Source organism: Vulpes vulpes, chromosome 7 (genome assembly GCF_048418805.1).
Source record: "Vulpes vulpes isolate BD-2025 chromosome 7, VulVul3, whole genome shotgun sequence".
In the NCBI taxonomy this organism is placed as follows: Eukaryota; Metazoa; Chordata; class Mammalia; order Carnivora; family Canidae; genus Vulpes; species Vulpes vulpes.
Window position 1 is genome coordinate 48,846,793 of NC_132786.1, and position 16,883 is coordinate 48,863,675.

General features: G+C 39.2%; 1 protein-coding gene across 4 annotated transcripts in view; it reads right to left on the bottom strand.

Moving 5' to 3' along the window:
• The window catches only part of FAM149A (family with sequence similarity 149 member A), a 52,415-nt gene continuing 35,532 nt past the window's right edge, over positions 1-16,883 (bottom strand). For all 4 annotated transcript variants that reach the window (XM_026018258.2, XM_072763703.1, XM_026018257.2 and 1 more), the window contains exons 4-14: positions 16,278-16,420; positions 15,022-15,147; positions 14,196-14,366; positions 13,427-13,617; positions 12,312-12,466; positions 8,633-8,736; positions 7,913-8,122; positions 3,914-4,034; positions 2,592-2,720; positions 2,427-2,505; positions 1-218 (exon numbers count right to left, since the gene is read on the bottom strand). In XM_026018258.2, the coding sequence (XP_025874043.2) occupies positions 145-218; positions 2,427-2,505; positions 2,592-2,720; positions 3,914-4,034; positions 7,913-8,122; positions 8,633-8,736; positions 12,312-12,466; positions 13,427-13,617; positions 14,196-14,366; positions 15,022-15,147; positions 16,278-16,420 (1,503 nt within the window). In that variant the 3' untranslated portion in view covers positions 1-144. The remainder of the gene's footprint in view (positions 219-2,426; positions 2,506-2,591; positions 2,721-3,913; positions 4,035-7,912; positions 8,123-8,632; positions 8,737-12,311; positions 12,467-13,426; positions 13,618-14,195; positions 14,367-15,021; positions 15,148-16,277; positions 16,421-16,883) is intronic.

Genomic DNA, 16,883 nt, shown 5'->3' on the forward strand with positions numbered 1-16,883 from the left:
TGTTCAAAATTAAGTTGTTTATTTGTTTGCATTTCACTCAGGTTCACATCTCACTATCAGACAGATACACAGTATAATACTTGTTCTTCCACTTTTCAAGTGATAATGGCATGCTGAGGCTTTGAAGTTCAAGCCCAAGTTCCATCAAGATGCCACCTGGAATCTCTTTCTTGTAGTCAGAGTTGTCCTCTGAAAAGATTTAGGCAGATGTTGTGAACCTGAAACACCAACCAAAAAGTAATTCTCATTAAAACACTAATAATTCCAGCTCTCAAAGGATTATTTTTTACTTTCTATGCACATGATTAAAAAAATATGTTCATGTTATTTTATGTAAACCAGGAAATATGCAAAAACTGCCATTTGGGGTCCTGAGAGGAAGGAAGGGGGCGCCCCCTCCACTAAGCCTGCGTGCTACCCTGTGTCCTCCCAGAGCTGATGGGTTTGCTCGAACCTTCTACCCAAAGGTGGATTCCCTAAGGCTCAGGAAGTTGGGTAGTGAGCTCTGATGACCCTACTACTTCATAGGAGCAGTCAGCTGCCTGAAGAAATCCTTATTCCCACTATTGGGGATACCCCCACAGCATTTCCTTTTTCTTTTTTTCTGTCACAGAACAACTGTTAATAAATTAATAGCTCCTAATGCTTTCTGACCTGGAAGCAAAGGTCGAGAAACAGATTACATGCCTGCTTATCAGAGAAAAAGAAAATAAATGCTTAGAAATACAGGCATATCTCTCTTACGTACCCTCATTTACTCCTTAGAAATAAAAAAGGCTTCTGACCATCAATAATAATAGGCGCAAAGTTATCAATAAGAGAATATACTGACTTAGTATTGGGGGAAAATTAAATGTGGAGATTTAAAACAAATTCAGAGCCCAGTTCCCTCTCCGAACCTCTAATCCTGTGTGACCAACAAACTATTAGCTCCACTTAGCTCGCTGCAGTCAACATCTCCAAAACCAAATTCATCACAATTCCATGAGCTCTCTCTTTCAGCACCACTGTCTCCTGGACATGACTCCCTTGGAATGAGTCTCTCATGTACCACATGATGCTCATCCTGCTTGGCATGGCTCACGCCTCCTCTGGGAAGCCTCTCTATCCATTTAGCCATCTGCATATCCAGCTGGTGGTCCTGCTCACCTCTCTCCTGGTCCTTTCCATCTTCCCCACTACACTGAGCGTTCCTTGAGGCACAGGCCAAAACTTCCTTGGTGTTTGAATGCCAGCCCTCAGCACAGAACTTGGCACAGAGGGAGCACTTGGTACACTGCTATTTATTAATAAACACACTTTATGCCTACTTCGCTCCTGACCATCTCCAAGTCAGATAACATAGCATGACTGCCTTTTAGAAAACAAACAAACAAAAAAACACTACTGTCACTGACAGTGAGAGCTAATGCTGCTAGGGGATATACAAAGAAAAGTAGCAGAAAGGCATAGTGGCTTAGGGCTATTTGCATAGGAGAAAAATTATAAAGGACTAAAGAATCTTGGATATCACTGTGGTACAGAATTATAAAAGGGCTGATGTAAACAATGATAAAATTGCTGCACTGTCCCACTGTTTCCAATTTACCAGATTTATTTTTAAATTATAGCATTTGCCTTAAGATAGCAAATTATCCTTTACATTTCAGATTATCTATAATACAAAGTATTCATAATTTTTAAACAAACAATATATTCCTGGAATCTAGTTAGGTCCTTTGCCTACATTTTTCCAATGATTGTTTTATCCATCCACCCAGCCTATTATAAAAGAAGAAACTGAGGCCCAGAAAGGTTGAGGCTCTCCTAAGATAGCTCAGCGAGTACGATGGTAAGCAGGCATTTGGTTTCAGAGTGGCATGACTCATGACAATGCTATGTTGCCTCCTTAAACAAAAATGCTGGTAACAGTTTTGAAAACTAAAACATCGTTGGCCTAAATTCAAGTAGAAACTTTACCCTAAAAATAGCTACTAGGCTGAAAACAAGTATTTATCTGTAAAACTCTCTATTATAAAATACTTAGAATATTTGTATTAATTTCATGAAGCATTTTTATAATTAGATCTTCAAAGAGAACTAAGATTAAGGTTTCGTGGAAAACATGAAAACTGCATTGCAGAGAGAGATATACTGATTTCTCACAAGCCTCCTAAGACAGAATTTTTCTTTTTCTGTGAGGCCCCAATTAAATGAAGAGCATTTGGGCATTTTACCCTTTATGACTAACAGCAGGTAAGTGCTTATTTTTGCAGCTTTGCTCTTTGTAGAGACTTCGTGTCTGGCCATTGATGATAAAACACTTGGGCTATTTCCTCCTATATGGTCAGAATAGTCCTATTAAGGTAGATAATCCTCAATTTCTCTTTCCAAAACTTGAAGCTTCACATATTATATTATTTTACTTATATGCGGGAAAAACTGACCTGTCAAGAAACTTTGACTTGTCCACGAGTGGCCAGCAAATTCCATCAATGTCAATGAACCTTTTCGAGGAGTATCTAGCTGTTAGAAGAAAAATAAAATGAGAATTGAGTTTTATTGTTTCACATATTTCTAAAAATCACATTTATAATTAACAGACAACCTACCCGAAATGCATGGGTTGTGCTGGGTCTTGAAAACTGTTCTATGGTCAGAGATCTTTCTCGAAGAGGTGATCGTTCTAAACTGTCAGGTATCGCACTTAACACACGGTTCTGTGGATGCCTCCCTCTGTACTAAATATAAGATAATATGTTCTGGTGTAAGGTAAATGCAATCCTTAAAAAAGACAAAAGAAGATCTCTACATGCTCAATCATTCACTTGCTTATTTGAAACTTCTATTTAGATACTGTGAAGTACAAGGCCTATCAAGCATAAATATCAAAATATATTCTAATTATGTAACTTTATTATTTAACCTGGTAAAATGGTAGCATCCGAATAGATAAACATGGATTGAAAACCTTAACCACATAAAATTCTTAATGTTAAATTATAATTGCAATGGAATTTTGCATTTGTGAAGCATTGGAATATTTTTTATGTGATGTTTGCCTTCTTTCATGACTTTAAGCCACAACATGCTAAGGTTACACATCAATGCTTTGCAACTCCTGCCTCTCTGGGCATGGGTTCTATTGCTGTACTGAAGAAGGCAAAAGAATGCAAGAGAAAATGGTTTTGTCAGGTTTTCTCTCGAGGCCTTTATGCTCCCAAACCCAGGGTCCTTCTGTGTTCTCCGAAATAGGGAAATGTTACCCATATGGGAGGTAAGTGAGGAGTCATTGTAAGTGTAGGGGGACGTTTGGGTACACATACTAGCAGCCTCAGACCTTTCCAGACCATTTGCCATGGTGTGGCTGAGTTGAACGTGGGTGGAGAAGATGCTCCCTTCCACGCTGCATAGACGTGGTGCAGGTTAACTGTGAGAATGAGGCCTGATAAAAATGGCAGAGGTGTTTTCCTGAGGTCCTATTTATGCAGGCATAATTTACCATCTGTAATTTCATTTCATCCTTATAACAATTCTTTGAGGAAGGAATCAGTGTGACCCTTTAACAAGTGAGAAAATTAAGGCTCAGAGAGATTACTGTCTACCAAGTCATACAGAGTTTGCAGTCAGGGTTCAAACACAGATCTCCCTGTCTCCTGACCTGACAGGCATGGTATTTTCTTCTCTATACCAACCTATCAGATTTTCCTTGACACCTGGACTTTCTGACTTAATTCAAATCATGTTTGTATTTCACAACACAATGAGTTAACCTTCCTACCTCCTATCACTTGTCACTGTCAGGAAGCAGATTATGGAGAGACATTTTGTTATTACTGTGTTCACAGGGAAGTGTCAAACTTATATTCTGTTTTGTTTGTTTTCCAATAGAAAATCTGAATGGTGCACTTAAGTAGAAGGAAATCTGTCTTACAGAAACAGGTCGAGATCCAGGAACTGCCATATTCTGCTCACAGGTCTCTGAGCCTATTGGGGGTAATCTGCTCCGTGAGGCCTGAGCTGATGAGGAGGACACACGGTCCCCACCAGTTTGCCTGTAAACACAACAACACGTGACTGAGTACCCAGGTGCAGACAGAAGGGGATGGACCTCACCCAAAGCTCTTAATCTGAGCTACTAATCACAATTGCCTTCCAAAAGAAATGCTCATGGTGCATGAGCGGAATGTCCCCAAGATAAATGTAGGGAGGGGAATGAGCACCGGCTCCAGTTGCCTTCTCCTTGCTCAGCAGGGACTGTCAACCTGTATATACTGAGTGCTCAGCTGGGCCAACCATGGGCAGAATGTGCAAGTAACTGAGGATCTAGTGCCTCCCCTTGAGGAGCTTACAAGTTCCTGAAAACAAGATGAAAACCCATGAAGTAATTAGAGAACAATATAATTACTGTATGTAATAAAAGGTCACAGTAAATGATTCTAAATATCTGTACTGTAGAAATTTAGGGAGTGGTGTGATCCATGAAGTATAACATTAATTACAAATGTGCAGGACCCAGATGAAGAAAACTATAAAACTTATACAAGGTTATTAAAAGGAGAGGCAAACAAGTCCTTTGATGGGAAGATGGAATATTGTGACAATGTCAGTTTTCCCTAGGTTTTTAATAGATTTAATGCTAGCAGGTTCAATGTGATACTTTTTGTTTTTGAATTTGACAACCAGATCATAAGGTTTGTCAGGAAAGGTGAGGAAATGTTAATAAAAGAAGATGGTAGACATTCCCTACCAGATACGGACACTGGAAAATTGTCCAGTTCATGCACAAGGACAAAGATGGATATTTTACAATAAGACTCTAATTCATTAATTTGTTGATAATAGTTATGAAAATTAAAATATGACCCTTTTGACCTATCAAGTTTTAAAATACATATACTACCCATAGTTAAGAGGTTGCAAGGAAAAAGTCTCACGTCCTGCCAATGGGACTACAAATTGTAGTAGTCCCAAACCATTCTGGGAAGAGCTTTGGAAAAATATTCCAAGAGTCTTAAAAATATCCATAACCTTTGACTTGGCTGCTTTACTTCTAGGATGACACCACCAGGACACAATTTAGACATCCTTATTAAGATTTACATAAAATGTCACTGTACACCTGAAACTAATATTGCATTGTATATTAATGAACTGGAATTTAAATTAAAAAAAGATTTGTATAAAATTATGTTTACTGTACCTTATAATAGTGAAAATATAGAAGGAATGAAAAGTTTCAGTAGTGGGAAATACTTAATAAATTGTCATATACCCACATGTTACTTTTTCTAGTCATTAAAATCATGCTTTCAAAAAATATTTAAAAACATGGAAAATATGAATAACATTAAGTCAAAAAATCATATGAAAAATGCTATAATAGTACGATAATATATTATTAGGAAAATAGAAAAGAATAAACATAACCATGGACAAAATTGGTAGTAAACTGACCAAGTTATCATTTTTATATTTGTATGTGTTGGGCATACAGGTGATCTTTGATATCTACTCATATTTTTTGTATCCACAGAGAACTTGTCATACTTTTATAGTTAAAAATGTTATTTTAATAAAAGTGAAAGAGCACAAACAAAATCTGGAAGTAAGAACATTCACAGCTGGTGTATTTGTGGGTCAGAGAGACAATAAGACTGCCCCCAGTCAAGGTGGGTGATGAGAAGTAGCAGGAAGATACAGGTATGCAGAATCAAAGATGGTGACATTGCTTCCAGCAGGCAAACACTGGTTGTTGGTGGGACACCCCCCCCCCAGAAAAAAAAACCGTTACTCTTTTTATGCATAAAACACAGATATAAAGAACAATACATAGACTATACAGTAGATTTGTGGCATTAAAATTCCATGGGTAGGGGAGGAATTACAAAAGGTAGTCTAAAATGGCAGGAATAGGGATCCCTGGGTGGCTCAGCAGTTTGGCACCTGCCTTCAGCCCAGGGCGCAATCCTGGAGACACGGGATCGAGTCCCGTGTCAGGCTCCCGGCATGGAGCCTGCTTCTCTCTCTGTCTCTCTCTCTCTGTCTCTCTCCCCCCCCCTCTCTATCATGAATAGATAAATAAATCTTTAAAAAAAAAACTATTTTATAATGGCAGGAATAATACAAACAAACAAAAAAGTTGAAAAACACGGGCCTGCAGATAGATGGGGGCCAGAACATGAAGGGAATGTCCAGTTGGAGGCATCTGGCTTATTTCAAGAGAAAATAGAAAAGGCTTGGGAGGAAAGCCTGACAGTGGAGCCCAGGCAGGCTTCGGGGAGGAGGAGAAGAGGGCCTCAGTGGGCTAGTGACCCTGGCAGGGGGCGAAGGGGTCCCAGATGGCCACGAAGGATGGAGGAGGGGGAGCACTCTTGAAAGAACTCCCAGAGCAGATAACCCCGGGTGATCCAAATAACCCAAATAACATAGGAAATATCAGTTCCAGATGGTGAAAGAAACAGAGACTCATCAAAAACCAAAGGTGCCATGGCACTATGTAATGCATCCCAAAAAATCCAGTTACTGGTTAGCTCTGGTGGCTAGTTCATGCCTCCCATCCCTGCAGTGGGGAGCCCAGGGCAGCCCCTTAATAATTGGCTTCCTGGCTGTAGGACGCCCAGGGCCCCTGTAGTCCAGGGCTGGTCTCTGAAGCTGAACTGTACTGTGGGGAGTCCCAGCTCTGCCTCTCCCTCGGGAGATCATCTTTGGCCAAGTTATGCAACTTCTTTCAGCCTCTGTCTCCTCATCTTGGATCTGGGATACTGTGAGTACCAACTCGAAAGATTTGTGGCAGGTAATAAATAGGATAATAAATGCGACTCCTTTAGCTGGTGCTGGTAACAGAACGCAGTCAATAAACACTGGCTGTTATTAATGGAAGGATCGCCTGACACTTAAGTGAGAAAGCTGGATTGCTCCTTCATAATTCTGCAACAAAGGACTGGACAGATTCCAATCTAACACAGCAATGATTTGAAGTTGATCCTGAAGGTCAAAAGCTTTTGTGAAACTCCCCACATGGAGTGAAACACAGCCTTGGAGTTAAATAAAAACTAATAGTTGGACTACGAACTAGAATTTAAATCAAAATTTGAGACAAACAAAAACCTGGAAGTTATGTGTGTCCCTTTTATTTGTATAGGATTTTATGCACACTAATTTTTATTTGTATAGGATTTTATGCACACTAATGGACCTCATAATAAGAAAGAATTGCATATGTAATTTGAAAGCATTAGTTAACTATTAGTTTTACAGATGAGGCCACTGAATACCCACCCAAGATGGCCTCACCATTATAGCTTCATTTTGCTGCACTGCTACAGGTACATTGCCTGATTTTTTTATTCCAGGATACAACCAACTATACTACTGCAACAAAATTCATGTTAAATATTCCAATTCATGGAGTGCTCAGTGGCTCAGTCGGTTAAACATCTGCCTTTGGCTCAGGTCATAATCCCAGGGTCCTGGAATCAAGTTCCACATCGGGCTCCCTGCTCAAAGGGGAGTCTGCATCTCCCTCTCCCTTTGCCCCTCTTCTGTGCTCATGCTTTCTCTCTCTCGCTCTCAAATAAATCTTTTTTAAAAAAAATTCAAATTCAGGGATCCCTGGGTGGCGCAGCGGTTTGGCGCCTGCCTTTGGCCCAGGGTGCGATCCTGGAGACCCGGGTTCGAATCCCACGTCAGGCTCCCAGTGCATGGAGCCTGCTTCTCCCCCTGCCTGTGTCTCTGCCTCTCTCTCTCTGTGTGTGTGACTATCATAAATAAATAAAAATTAAAAAAAATAAAAAAATAAAAAAATTCAAATTCATGAAATACCTGGGAAGTAGCCACATAAAATTTGACAGATAAGAATCCGTAAGTCCTAACTGGCAAGCATCTCTGTCCTCTGTGACATTTGGTTTACAGGGAGAGAGACAGGACTTACAGTTTTGTTCCCCGAAGAACCTCATCACTGTACACATTGGGGGTTTTCATTCTCTGTGAGTCTGAAGTAAGAGAAGGCAGCCTCGTGTGTGCAGGTGTTTTCTTTCCAGAAGTGTGTAGTACACGAGCATCTGAGATTCGTCCCAGGCGGTGTCGTGCCAAAGAGATAGCACCAGCCCCTGTACCCAATGATCTGTCCTCTTGCTCATTCCTGGGGGGTGGAGGTCAAGTTGATTACTCAGATGTAAGCATTAGGAGAACAAGGCATATATATGTGTGTCCACTACTAGGCATCATCTAGAACAGTGCCTGGTTCAATAAGATACTCCTAAGTACTGGTTGAATGAAAGACTATGATTTCCAAATCAATTTCAACTTCATTGAAGAATCAACCACGGGGAAACAAAGAAAAGATCTAAGGTTCTCACTGATGTAATCCTACCGTATAGCCCACAAGATTAAAATTTCACAGGTGTCTTCCCCTTATCTATCTACCCTAACAATGACCATTTTGTGGTTGATATTATGTGTGTTTTCATTCTCACGCGTGGCTGTCTCCTTCCCCGAATGGGCTCAGGCATACCTATCGCAAGGGGTTCAGCGGGATGCTCATTATCCCACATCCTCTTCAGTCTTCAGTGCTTGAGTGTATCCAGCATAGAGAAGAGGTGGGGTAATTATTTCTTTTTTTGGGGGGGGGGTAATTATTTCTTATACATACTGTGTTTTATCTGCAAAATAGGTAGGTCTCTGCTGCAGTGGTTTTGCCTGGATTGTCATCACACCACTCAAATCACTATAAAAATTGTTGGAGAAACGATGAACCTGTGAAAAGTAGAAACAATAGAAATTAAGAGGCATCCAGTGCTATTGAGATTACTTGGTGCCTGTCAGGAATCAGCGGGAGATAAATGGAACACTCCAACTGGCTACTTTGACGGAAAAATTCAAAAGGGATGATGTTTTATAAAGATGTGGGAAAAGAAATTAACAAGAAATGGCTTAATTCCCGCCAGGCAATATAACCATGTAGCAGTAGGGACACAGTACCACATGCATGACTGCAATGGCGAGAAGTGAGGAAGAGGTTTCTGGAATCTGGACAGGGTAGCTGCTCAGAGAAATGCCACCGATCGCTGTCACCTGGCAGAGAGGCCAGGAGTAAACAATGTCCTGTTATTCTCATCCTTTGCTCTGAGCTCCAAGAGCTCCAGGGCAAGGGAGCCCTCATACAGCCACCGTGCACCAGCCTCCAGATAACACCAGGGTGAAGAAGGCAGACAGGGAATCTGCAGAAGCAAAGGAAGGGACATGCCCCAGCTCCTAACTGCTTAGACCTCCTAGACCTGTTGCTTAGACCTCTTCTCCTACCCTATCCTTCACAGCTGGCCCCAGTTAGCAGCCCTGGGAGCAGCACAATAGCCTGGGAAAAAGCCCAAAACACCAGATCTCAGATTTTGAAGGCTTACATTAGAATCTCAGTTCTGCTTCCTGGTAGGTGGTCCTGGAAAGATTGCTTTGTTCCTGGAGTTTTAATTCCCTAATCTCTAAAGTGAGGATAACGATAGATACTTTGTATGAGAATTAAATTAGATAGCACTGGTGGAAGCATGAAGTGAGGGTAAATAATCATGAATTCCCTATCTGGTCCCACGATATGACCAACTAGGATGGGAAACAATATTTAGATTCAATATTTAAAATCCTGTTTCTGAAGCTAGCATCGTATTCTAGTTGGAGAATAGATGTGGCAACTACAATCACATTTTCCCCAGGTTGAATATTTTTTAAAAATATTCAAGGAATATTATTATTATTCAAGGAATAAATTAAGACCTGTTGTAATTACTGCTAGACCCGCTTTAACTATTTCAAAACAGGCTCTAATAATATCTCATCTTTACTTTCAACCTTGCTTTCCATTCATTTTAACATTGACTCAAATGAAAACAAATTAGCTATAAAAAATATTTCCAAAACCCATTTAAATCTACAAAAAGAAAACACTTGTAAAAACCCCTTTAAACTTAAAAATTTCCATATTTCTCAAGTTTACTTATATTGCCTAATACTTAAGGACTTTTTTTCCATGCTGCCATCAGCTGTCCATTTTTATGTGATTCATACCACATATTTGAATCTGCAAAGTGGGAAACACAATTGAACCTGCCAGAGCAGTTTTAAAAAACCAAAAAATACAATAAAGGGTAGTAGTTCTGAACGTTTATTTTATTTTATTTTTAAAGATTTTATTTATTTATTCATGAGAGACACAGAGAGATTGAGAGAGAGAGGCAGAGACACAGGCAGAGGGAGAAGCAGGCCCCATGCAGGGAGCCCGACGTGGGACTCGATCCCCGGTCTCCAGGATCAGGCCCTGGGATGAAGGCGGCACTAAACCACTGAACCACCTGGGCTGCCCCCGAAAGTTTATTTTGATTGGCAAAAGCAAAGAAGGCTTACTGTAAAGCCCTTATGTACAGAGTAAAACAATACTATTAGACATTCTTATTTTGTACTTCTGCCCCTGGACCCTACACACTATTCTGTGTTCTAATCTCGCAAAGAGCATCTGTTTATTTGCTCCTATGCTAGATGCATATTTTTGCCTCTGCCTTGAACATCTTCCCTTTTTCTTTCAGCCTTTCTAAATCTTACCTATCATTTCAGATTTAGTTTATGTGTCACTCTACTTTATGGAGGTATGCTACTTTCCCCCAACCGCAAGGCACTTATGAGCTAAAGGGCGTCAGATTACAATATAGCTAGGCTAGGATATGGTATGATACAATATAGCCTACAGTTTGCATCTGGTTATAATGAAAGCTAACACTTATCGGGTGTCTACTCTATGCTACGCATTGCACTAAATGTCTTATCTCCTCTACTTTGCATAGCTTCCTGACTCACAGATTCCACAGATAATGAGACGAAGTCTTTGAGGGACTGATTCAAGATCACAGAACTAATAAATTGTCACATCCGACCCCATACTTGTAGTCCCACAGCTCAAACTCTCATCTGCTCTACTACCTACTGACTGCCTCATGTTGTGTGTGTGCACCTGTGTGCACGTGTATAGTATCGCTTGGCATGGCTTGACTCGCTCCAGCTAAATTGCCTGTACCTTAAGACCAAGAATCTTGTCTTACCCCTTTTCTCTGCTCCCCCACACAAGACAAGCTGTGCAAACATAAAGTCCAAGCTCCCTAGCACTACTGAGGTCTCCCATGAACAAGCTCAGCCAGAATTTCTGGCCTCATCCTCCACCTAACCTTTAACTAAGGAAGCAATTTGAGAAAAACGTACTGAGTACCTAACATGTGCCAGGTGCTGCGTTAGGAGCTCTCACCTATTTATGTGATTTCATCCTCACAACAATACTTGGACATCATTCCCTAGATAAAGGAAACTGAACTTTCGAAAAATTAAACAGCATGTCCAACATAATTCCCGCAACGGTCCAGGACTCTCAATGCCCTGTTCTTGGTACAATTCCCCTGCTGGTCCCAGCATCCTCACCTCTGATCCCATCCCACCCACACACTATTCTCCAAACATGCCTCTGCTTGGCCTGAAATGACCCACACAGACTTCCTACCCATGCAAAACCATTCACTTCTTTGTGATTTGGCTCAATTTCACCTCCAACCTAAAAGATCAAGACTTGAGCTCCAGTCAGGATGAATCATTCTCTCCTTTATTCTCCTGAGGCCTCGTTTTGCACATGACTCACACAATGTATTGCATGTGATTTATACTATGCTTTTCCTTTTACTGGATTGAGGACCATGCTTTGCTCATCTACAGGTCTCCTCAAAACATCTACTACAGTACACTTCATGCAAACTCAATAAATGTTGAATGAACCCAACATATTCTCATTGACTTTTTTTTTTATTATTATTTTGGTGGGAAGACAGGAAAACATCTGTAACTTTCAAGTTGGTTAGAAATGTTGAGGAAAAGCAGTTTTTTCCTCTTTAAAAATATGGAAAAAATTCTACAGCTCAAAGCGGGGTGACAGTCTCAAATCTGAGTGTCCTACTCTATTAAAGAATATGGTGGGCAGCCCGGGTGGCTCGGCGATTTAGTGCCACCTTCAGCCCAGGGTGTGATCCTTGGAGACCCGGGATTGAGTCCCACGTCAGGCTCCCTGCATGGAGCCTGCTTCTCCCTCCGCCTGTGTCTCTGCCTCTCTTTCTCTCTGTGTGTCTCATGAATAAATAAAATCTTTTTTTAAAAAAAGAATATGGTTATGCTATTATACTCCTTGAAAATATTATTTTTAAATTTTAGTCTAATTGACAAACAGAACCAAACACTGGATGGCACTCTGACAAATCAGAGATAAAAAAAAATATTGAAGGAAAGAGAGAGACTAGTAGAAAAACACCTACCTGAGGTGGATTGAGATGAGAAGCCAGGGATAGGCTGCGAGCTTCAGAGCTTCTGGATGGGGGAACACTTGGTGCATCAGTGTTAATACGAGAAATATGTAGAAGTGGAGATTTATTCTCAGCTACTTTCAGTTTTTCTTTCTGTTTCTTTCCTTCTGTGTCAACAATACCAAATCAAGATTATTAGGAAACATATTATTAAATATATGTACTTAAAATTCACTGTTCGGAGAGAACCTCTGTTTTTTAGTTACCATGAATCTGCTATGGCCACCGAATCCTGCTGTAGAGCAGAGACCCCACAGAGCAATTGACTGACGTGACATTTTCCACACACACACATACACATACACACACACACACACACACACACACACACAGGCTTATCATTCCAGTAGTAGGTAGAAAAGCAGGGACTATACACTGGAGCAAGAAAAATTCTTGGTATTTTATAATATCCCAACTAATCCCTTTGGTTGGAAAAAGGATATATTTAAATTAACATGAGTAGTACCCTTTTGTACAAACTGATGCTATAACATTAGCCATTAAAGTCCACCGCCTGACATTTCTATCATCTGTTTCTTCAAGTAGTTTAGAGAACATTTTATAATCAGTTTATTTTATTTATAAATAAATAAATAAAATCATTTATTTATAAAATAAACTGATTCTATAACATTAGCCATTAACGTCCACCGCTGACATTTCTATGATCTAAATTTCAAGTAGTTTAGAGAACCTTTTGTAAGGCTAAATGAAATGATTATTAAATTATCTATGTTTCTATTTTGCTTTACAAATAATGTCATAAACAATTAAAAAGCAATTTCCCATTATTAGAGAAGTTCTCCTATTATCAGAGATTTTTTTAAAGTAACTTTAAGCTTCTTTCTTGTGTATTTCTGTTATTGTTCCAAAGTGCATATATATTCTTAAAAAATAATAACATCCCTTTTGAAGGGATTAAAGATCATTCATGACTAAGGGGAGAAAACCTGCTTCCCTTCTCACTGAATCATATCCTAGGTGTGGCCAAGCTGGGTGAGGGCACATGGCTGAGCAGCAAGGGTCTTTTTTTCTTTTCATTAGAGCCAACTACTACATATAAGTACCTGTGAGAGTCACTTCCCAATTTTTTCTAATCAGTTCTTCCAATATTTCTACCATATTTGTCCAGACGTGATCAAACACTTCTGCGGCCACTGCATCTTTGATACAGTCATGAGGAGACACGGGAGGGAGTCCGTGTTTACGCCACATCCTATGATGGTGAGCTGACTTTTGCTCAAGACATTCATCATCTCTAAGAAAAAAACCCATTGTGGTTACTAAAAGTACCAATGGTTAAAGTTAAAATAGTGTTATAAACCTATTCATCTCTATCTAGTATGCATGCACATGTACATTCTACATATGCAAACATAACATTCTTTTTTAAACAGCACGTTGTTACTTTTTAATGTGCCAATTTTTATTATTCAATATTTGTAGCTTTTATTTAATAATGAATTTAAGTCTCTGTATTTAGTGCAGAGTCTGGGCCTTCCCTTTTACCCCTCTGGGCAGCCTGGAGTCCTCAGGAAATGAAGGTCACTAGTAGCTCTGTCCGCTTTCACCAACATGCTGAACATAATTCTTGTTTACTAGCTGTGCTATATTCTCAAAAAAAAAAAAAAAAGGGTGGAGAGGAAGCCCTGATGCAGCATAGACATATCCTGCTAGGAATCTAAAATCTTTTGGGAGTATAATACTCTCAAAAGAATGGAAAATTAGGGGGATAAGTAAAAAATACACAAAACAATAAATGAGCATATAATCCAAATAAATGTCAAGTAAATTAATATTATTACACCAAGTTAATGTCAAATAAATTCTATTTACTCTTCTTTTCTGTCAAAAGCAAAATATTCCTCAATCTTTCCATCCACGCCATAAACCTCTTCTTCCAGGGGTGAACATGCTGTTAGGTCTGCAACCCCTGTGCCATCAGAGCCTGGCCGGGATGAGGCTGAGCATGCCTCTGGGAGTATTTGAGAGCCAGAGATGCACAACCTATAGGGAAAAGCAGATCCTCTGTGAGAGTTTGTAAAATATCAAGAATATAAAGCTTGTGTGATTTTGGCAAGTCTTTAAAATCCATAAAGTACAGAATCCCAAACAAAAAAATCATTGTTTATTACATTTGTTAAAATCATATTCTTAAAAGCAATATTTTTACACAGGCATCATTAAAAATTCTAAGGGTCTCTTAAGTTTAAGTTACTATGTGAGTTTGCATCCCTTCTGCTGTAATAAGATGATGTCATGGCATAGTCCCAAATATGTGTGACTGGCATAGAGGGATTTATCAAAATCTGTTGATGAACAAAAGAAAATATGATAGAGCTTTATTTCTTTTGCTATTGCATTGGAACTTAGGATCCATGACAAGAGGTCAGGTTTTGATTTTGTATCTAACCCACCTTTCAGAGTCTTTGAAACAGAATTTCAAGAGTTAACTCCCTCGTTACACACTCTCTCCACCATTATCATCATCACCATCAATTTAGAATCAGAAACATCCTGGGAAAAAAATGCTCTGTACCTGCCAGTCCCTGAAATCTAAGCTTCCAGATCAGTGGAGCCAAGGCTCATGGCTACAGACATGAAAAAAGGAAAACTAAAATGAAATTCAAAATACTTTTAAAAATAACCTATAGGAACCTACTCTCTGCTGTTGTGGTTGTGTCCATAGGCATCTAAGAAGGGTTTGTGGAGTGCAGAACGAGGCTCGCTGCCCTGGAAATGTTGGAACCCTTCATCAGTTGGCACGATGAGCTGTCTTCCTAATACTCTGCAAGGTAAAAAAACAAAAATAAAAAGGAAGAATAAAAGGAACTCTAATTTATTAGAAAAAGGAAAAATGCTTTGCAATGTTGAAAGTCAGATAAAATAATATTTTGAAGACACATATATGAAGTGATAAGGAACAGACAGCTAGGGTAATGCTGGGCACGTAGGAGCTCTCTATAAATGTTAACTAATATCTACATAATGAATAAAACTATATAAATATATACACCTGGCTTATATTCCCTGCAGTGTTTTCTTTTTCCACCCTCCTTCCTTCACTATTATCTTAACTATGTAAGAGTGACAGGAGCTGCTCTGAGCTCCTGGCTTTTCACTAAGTGCCCTACACCTAGAAAAATAAGCACCCACAATTAATATCGGTTGGACATATTATACTCTTCAAGACAGAGGGCTTATAAAGGACTGAGTAGAAAAATTGAAAGACTACTTAGTCAACATTTTTTTTAAGTTACCTAGTTGAGGTAACCAGAAAATTCATCTGCATTTGTATAAGTGCTCTAATCTATTCTCCCTAAATATAATTAATATAAAGGAACTTCTGATAACAGAGATGGATTTTTTTTCTCTCCTAAGTGAGTTTGGCTGAATACTGAGAGAAGAAAAGCTTTCCTTCAGACCCAATCTATATTCTCCATCTTTGATATCAAAAAAATAAATGATCCTGGGGAGCCTGGATCAGTTAAGCATCCAACTCTTGATTTCGGCTCAGGTCTTGATCTCAGGATCATGAATTTAAGCCCTGCACTGGGCTTCTCACTGCGGGGTGGAGCCTACTAAAAAAAAATCAATTAAAAAATAAAAATAAAAATGAAATAAAATAAAATACCAGAGGGATTAAAAAAAAGTGATTTTTCCTACATAAGGAATCTTAGTCAGTAAGATTCATCTTTCCAAGCATTTGGCAAATAATTACTCTGTTCCTCCCTCCAGCACCATTTCAAAGGATATGCTAAAAAAAATAATAATAAATAAAAAAAAAACAAAGGATATGCTTTATCACCAAAGACATGTTCTGGATACATGTTCTGATGGGGCAATTGGTTTCAGTGAAAACATCAGTGAGTGGTTCTGAAACCCATCTCAGAGAATTACCATAAACAACTTCCCTACCTCAGATGGAGGGATCTTCTTGCCCACTCACTGCATTCGGCCACTAGATTCTGAGTCTGAGGGCTGACTTTCCCTTCAAATAACATTTCCTCCACCTCCCAGAATAACTGCTGTACTTTCTGTGCATTGGCTTTGTCAAACTCCTAAAACAAGAAATGCACATTTAGTTATAAGACTAAAAGTTGTAGAAATCCGGCCTTCATAATCCGTAATGCTTGTAAAATTTAAAATGCCCATTATATAGGAAGAAGTATGACATGATAACAAGAATGTGGACTTTGTGGTCAGACATACCAGTGGCCCAATTTCTACTCTTCTGATAAATTATATCCCACTGTGAGACTCAGCTTCTTTAATTGTTAAATAGAGACCATTTCTACCACACGAGTTATGAGGCCTATTTGAGATTTTACAGAGATGTAAATATAGGTAAAGGTACACATATTGACAGACATAAATGGACTCATACACACTACACATATTTACATATCTATAAGTATGTATGTACACATGTGTACATAGACACATGTCCCTCGTATGGTTGGGTGTCACACACCTAAGCACATCTGCAAAATACCAGCTAGTTTTTCTTCTGATGATGGTACC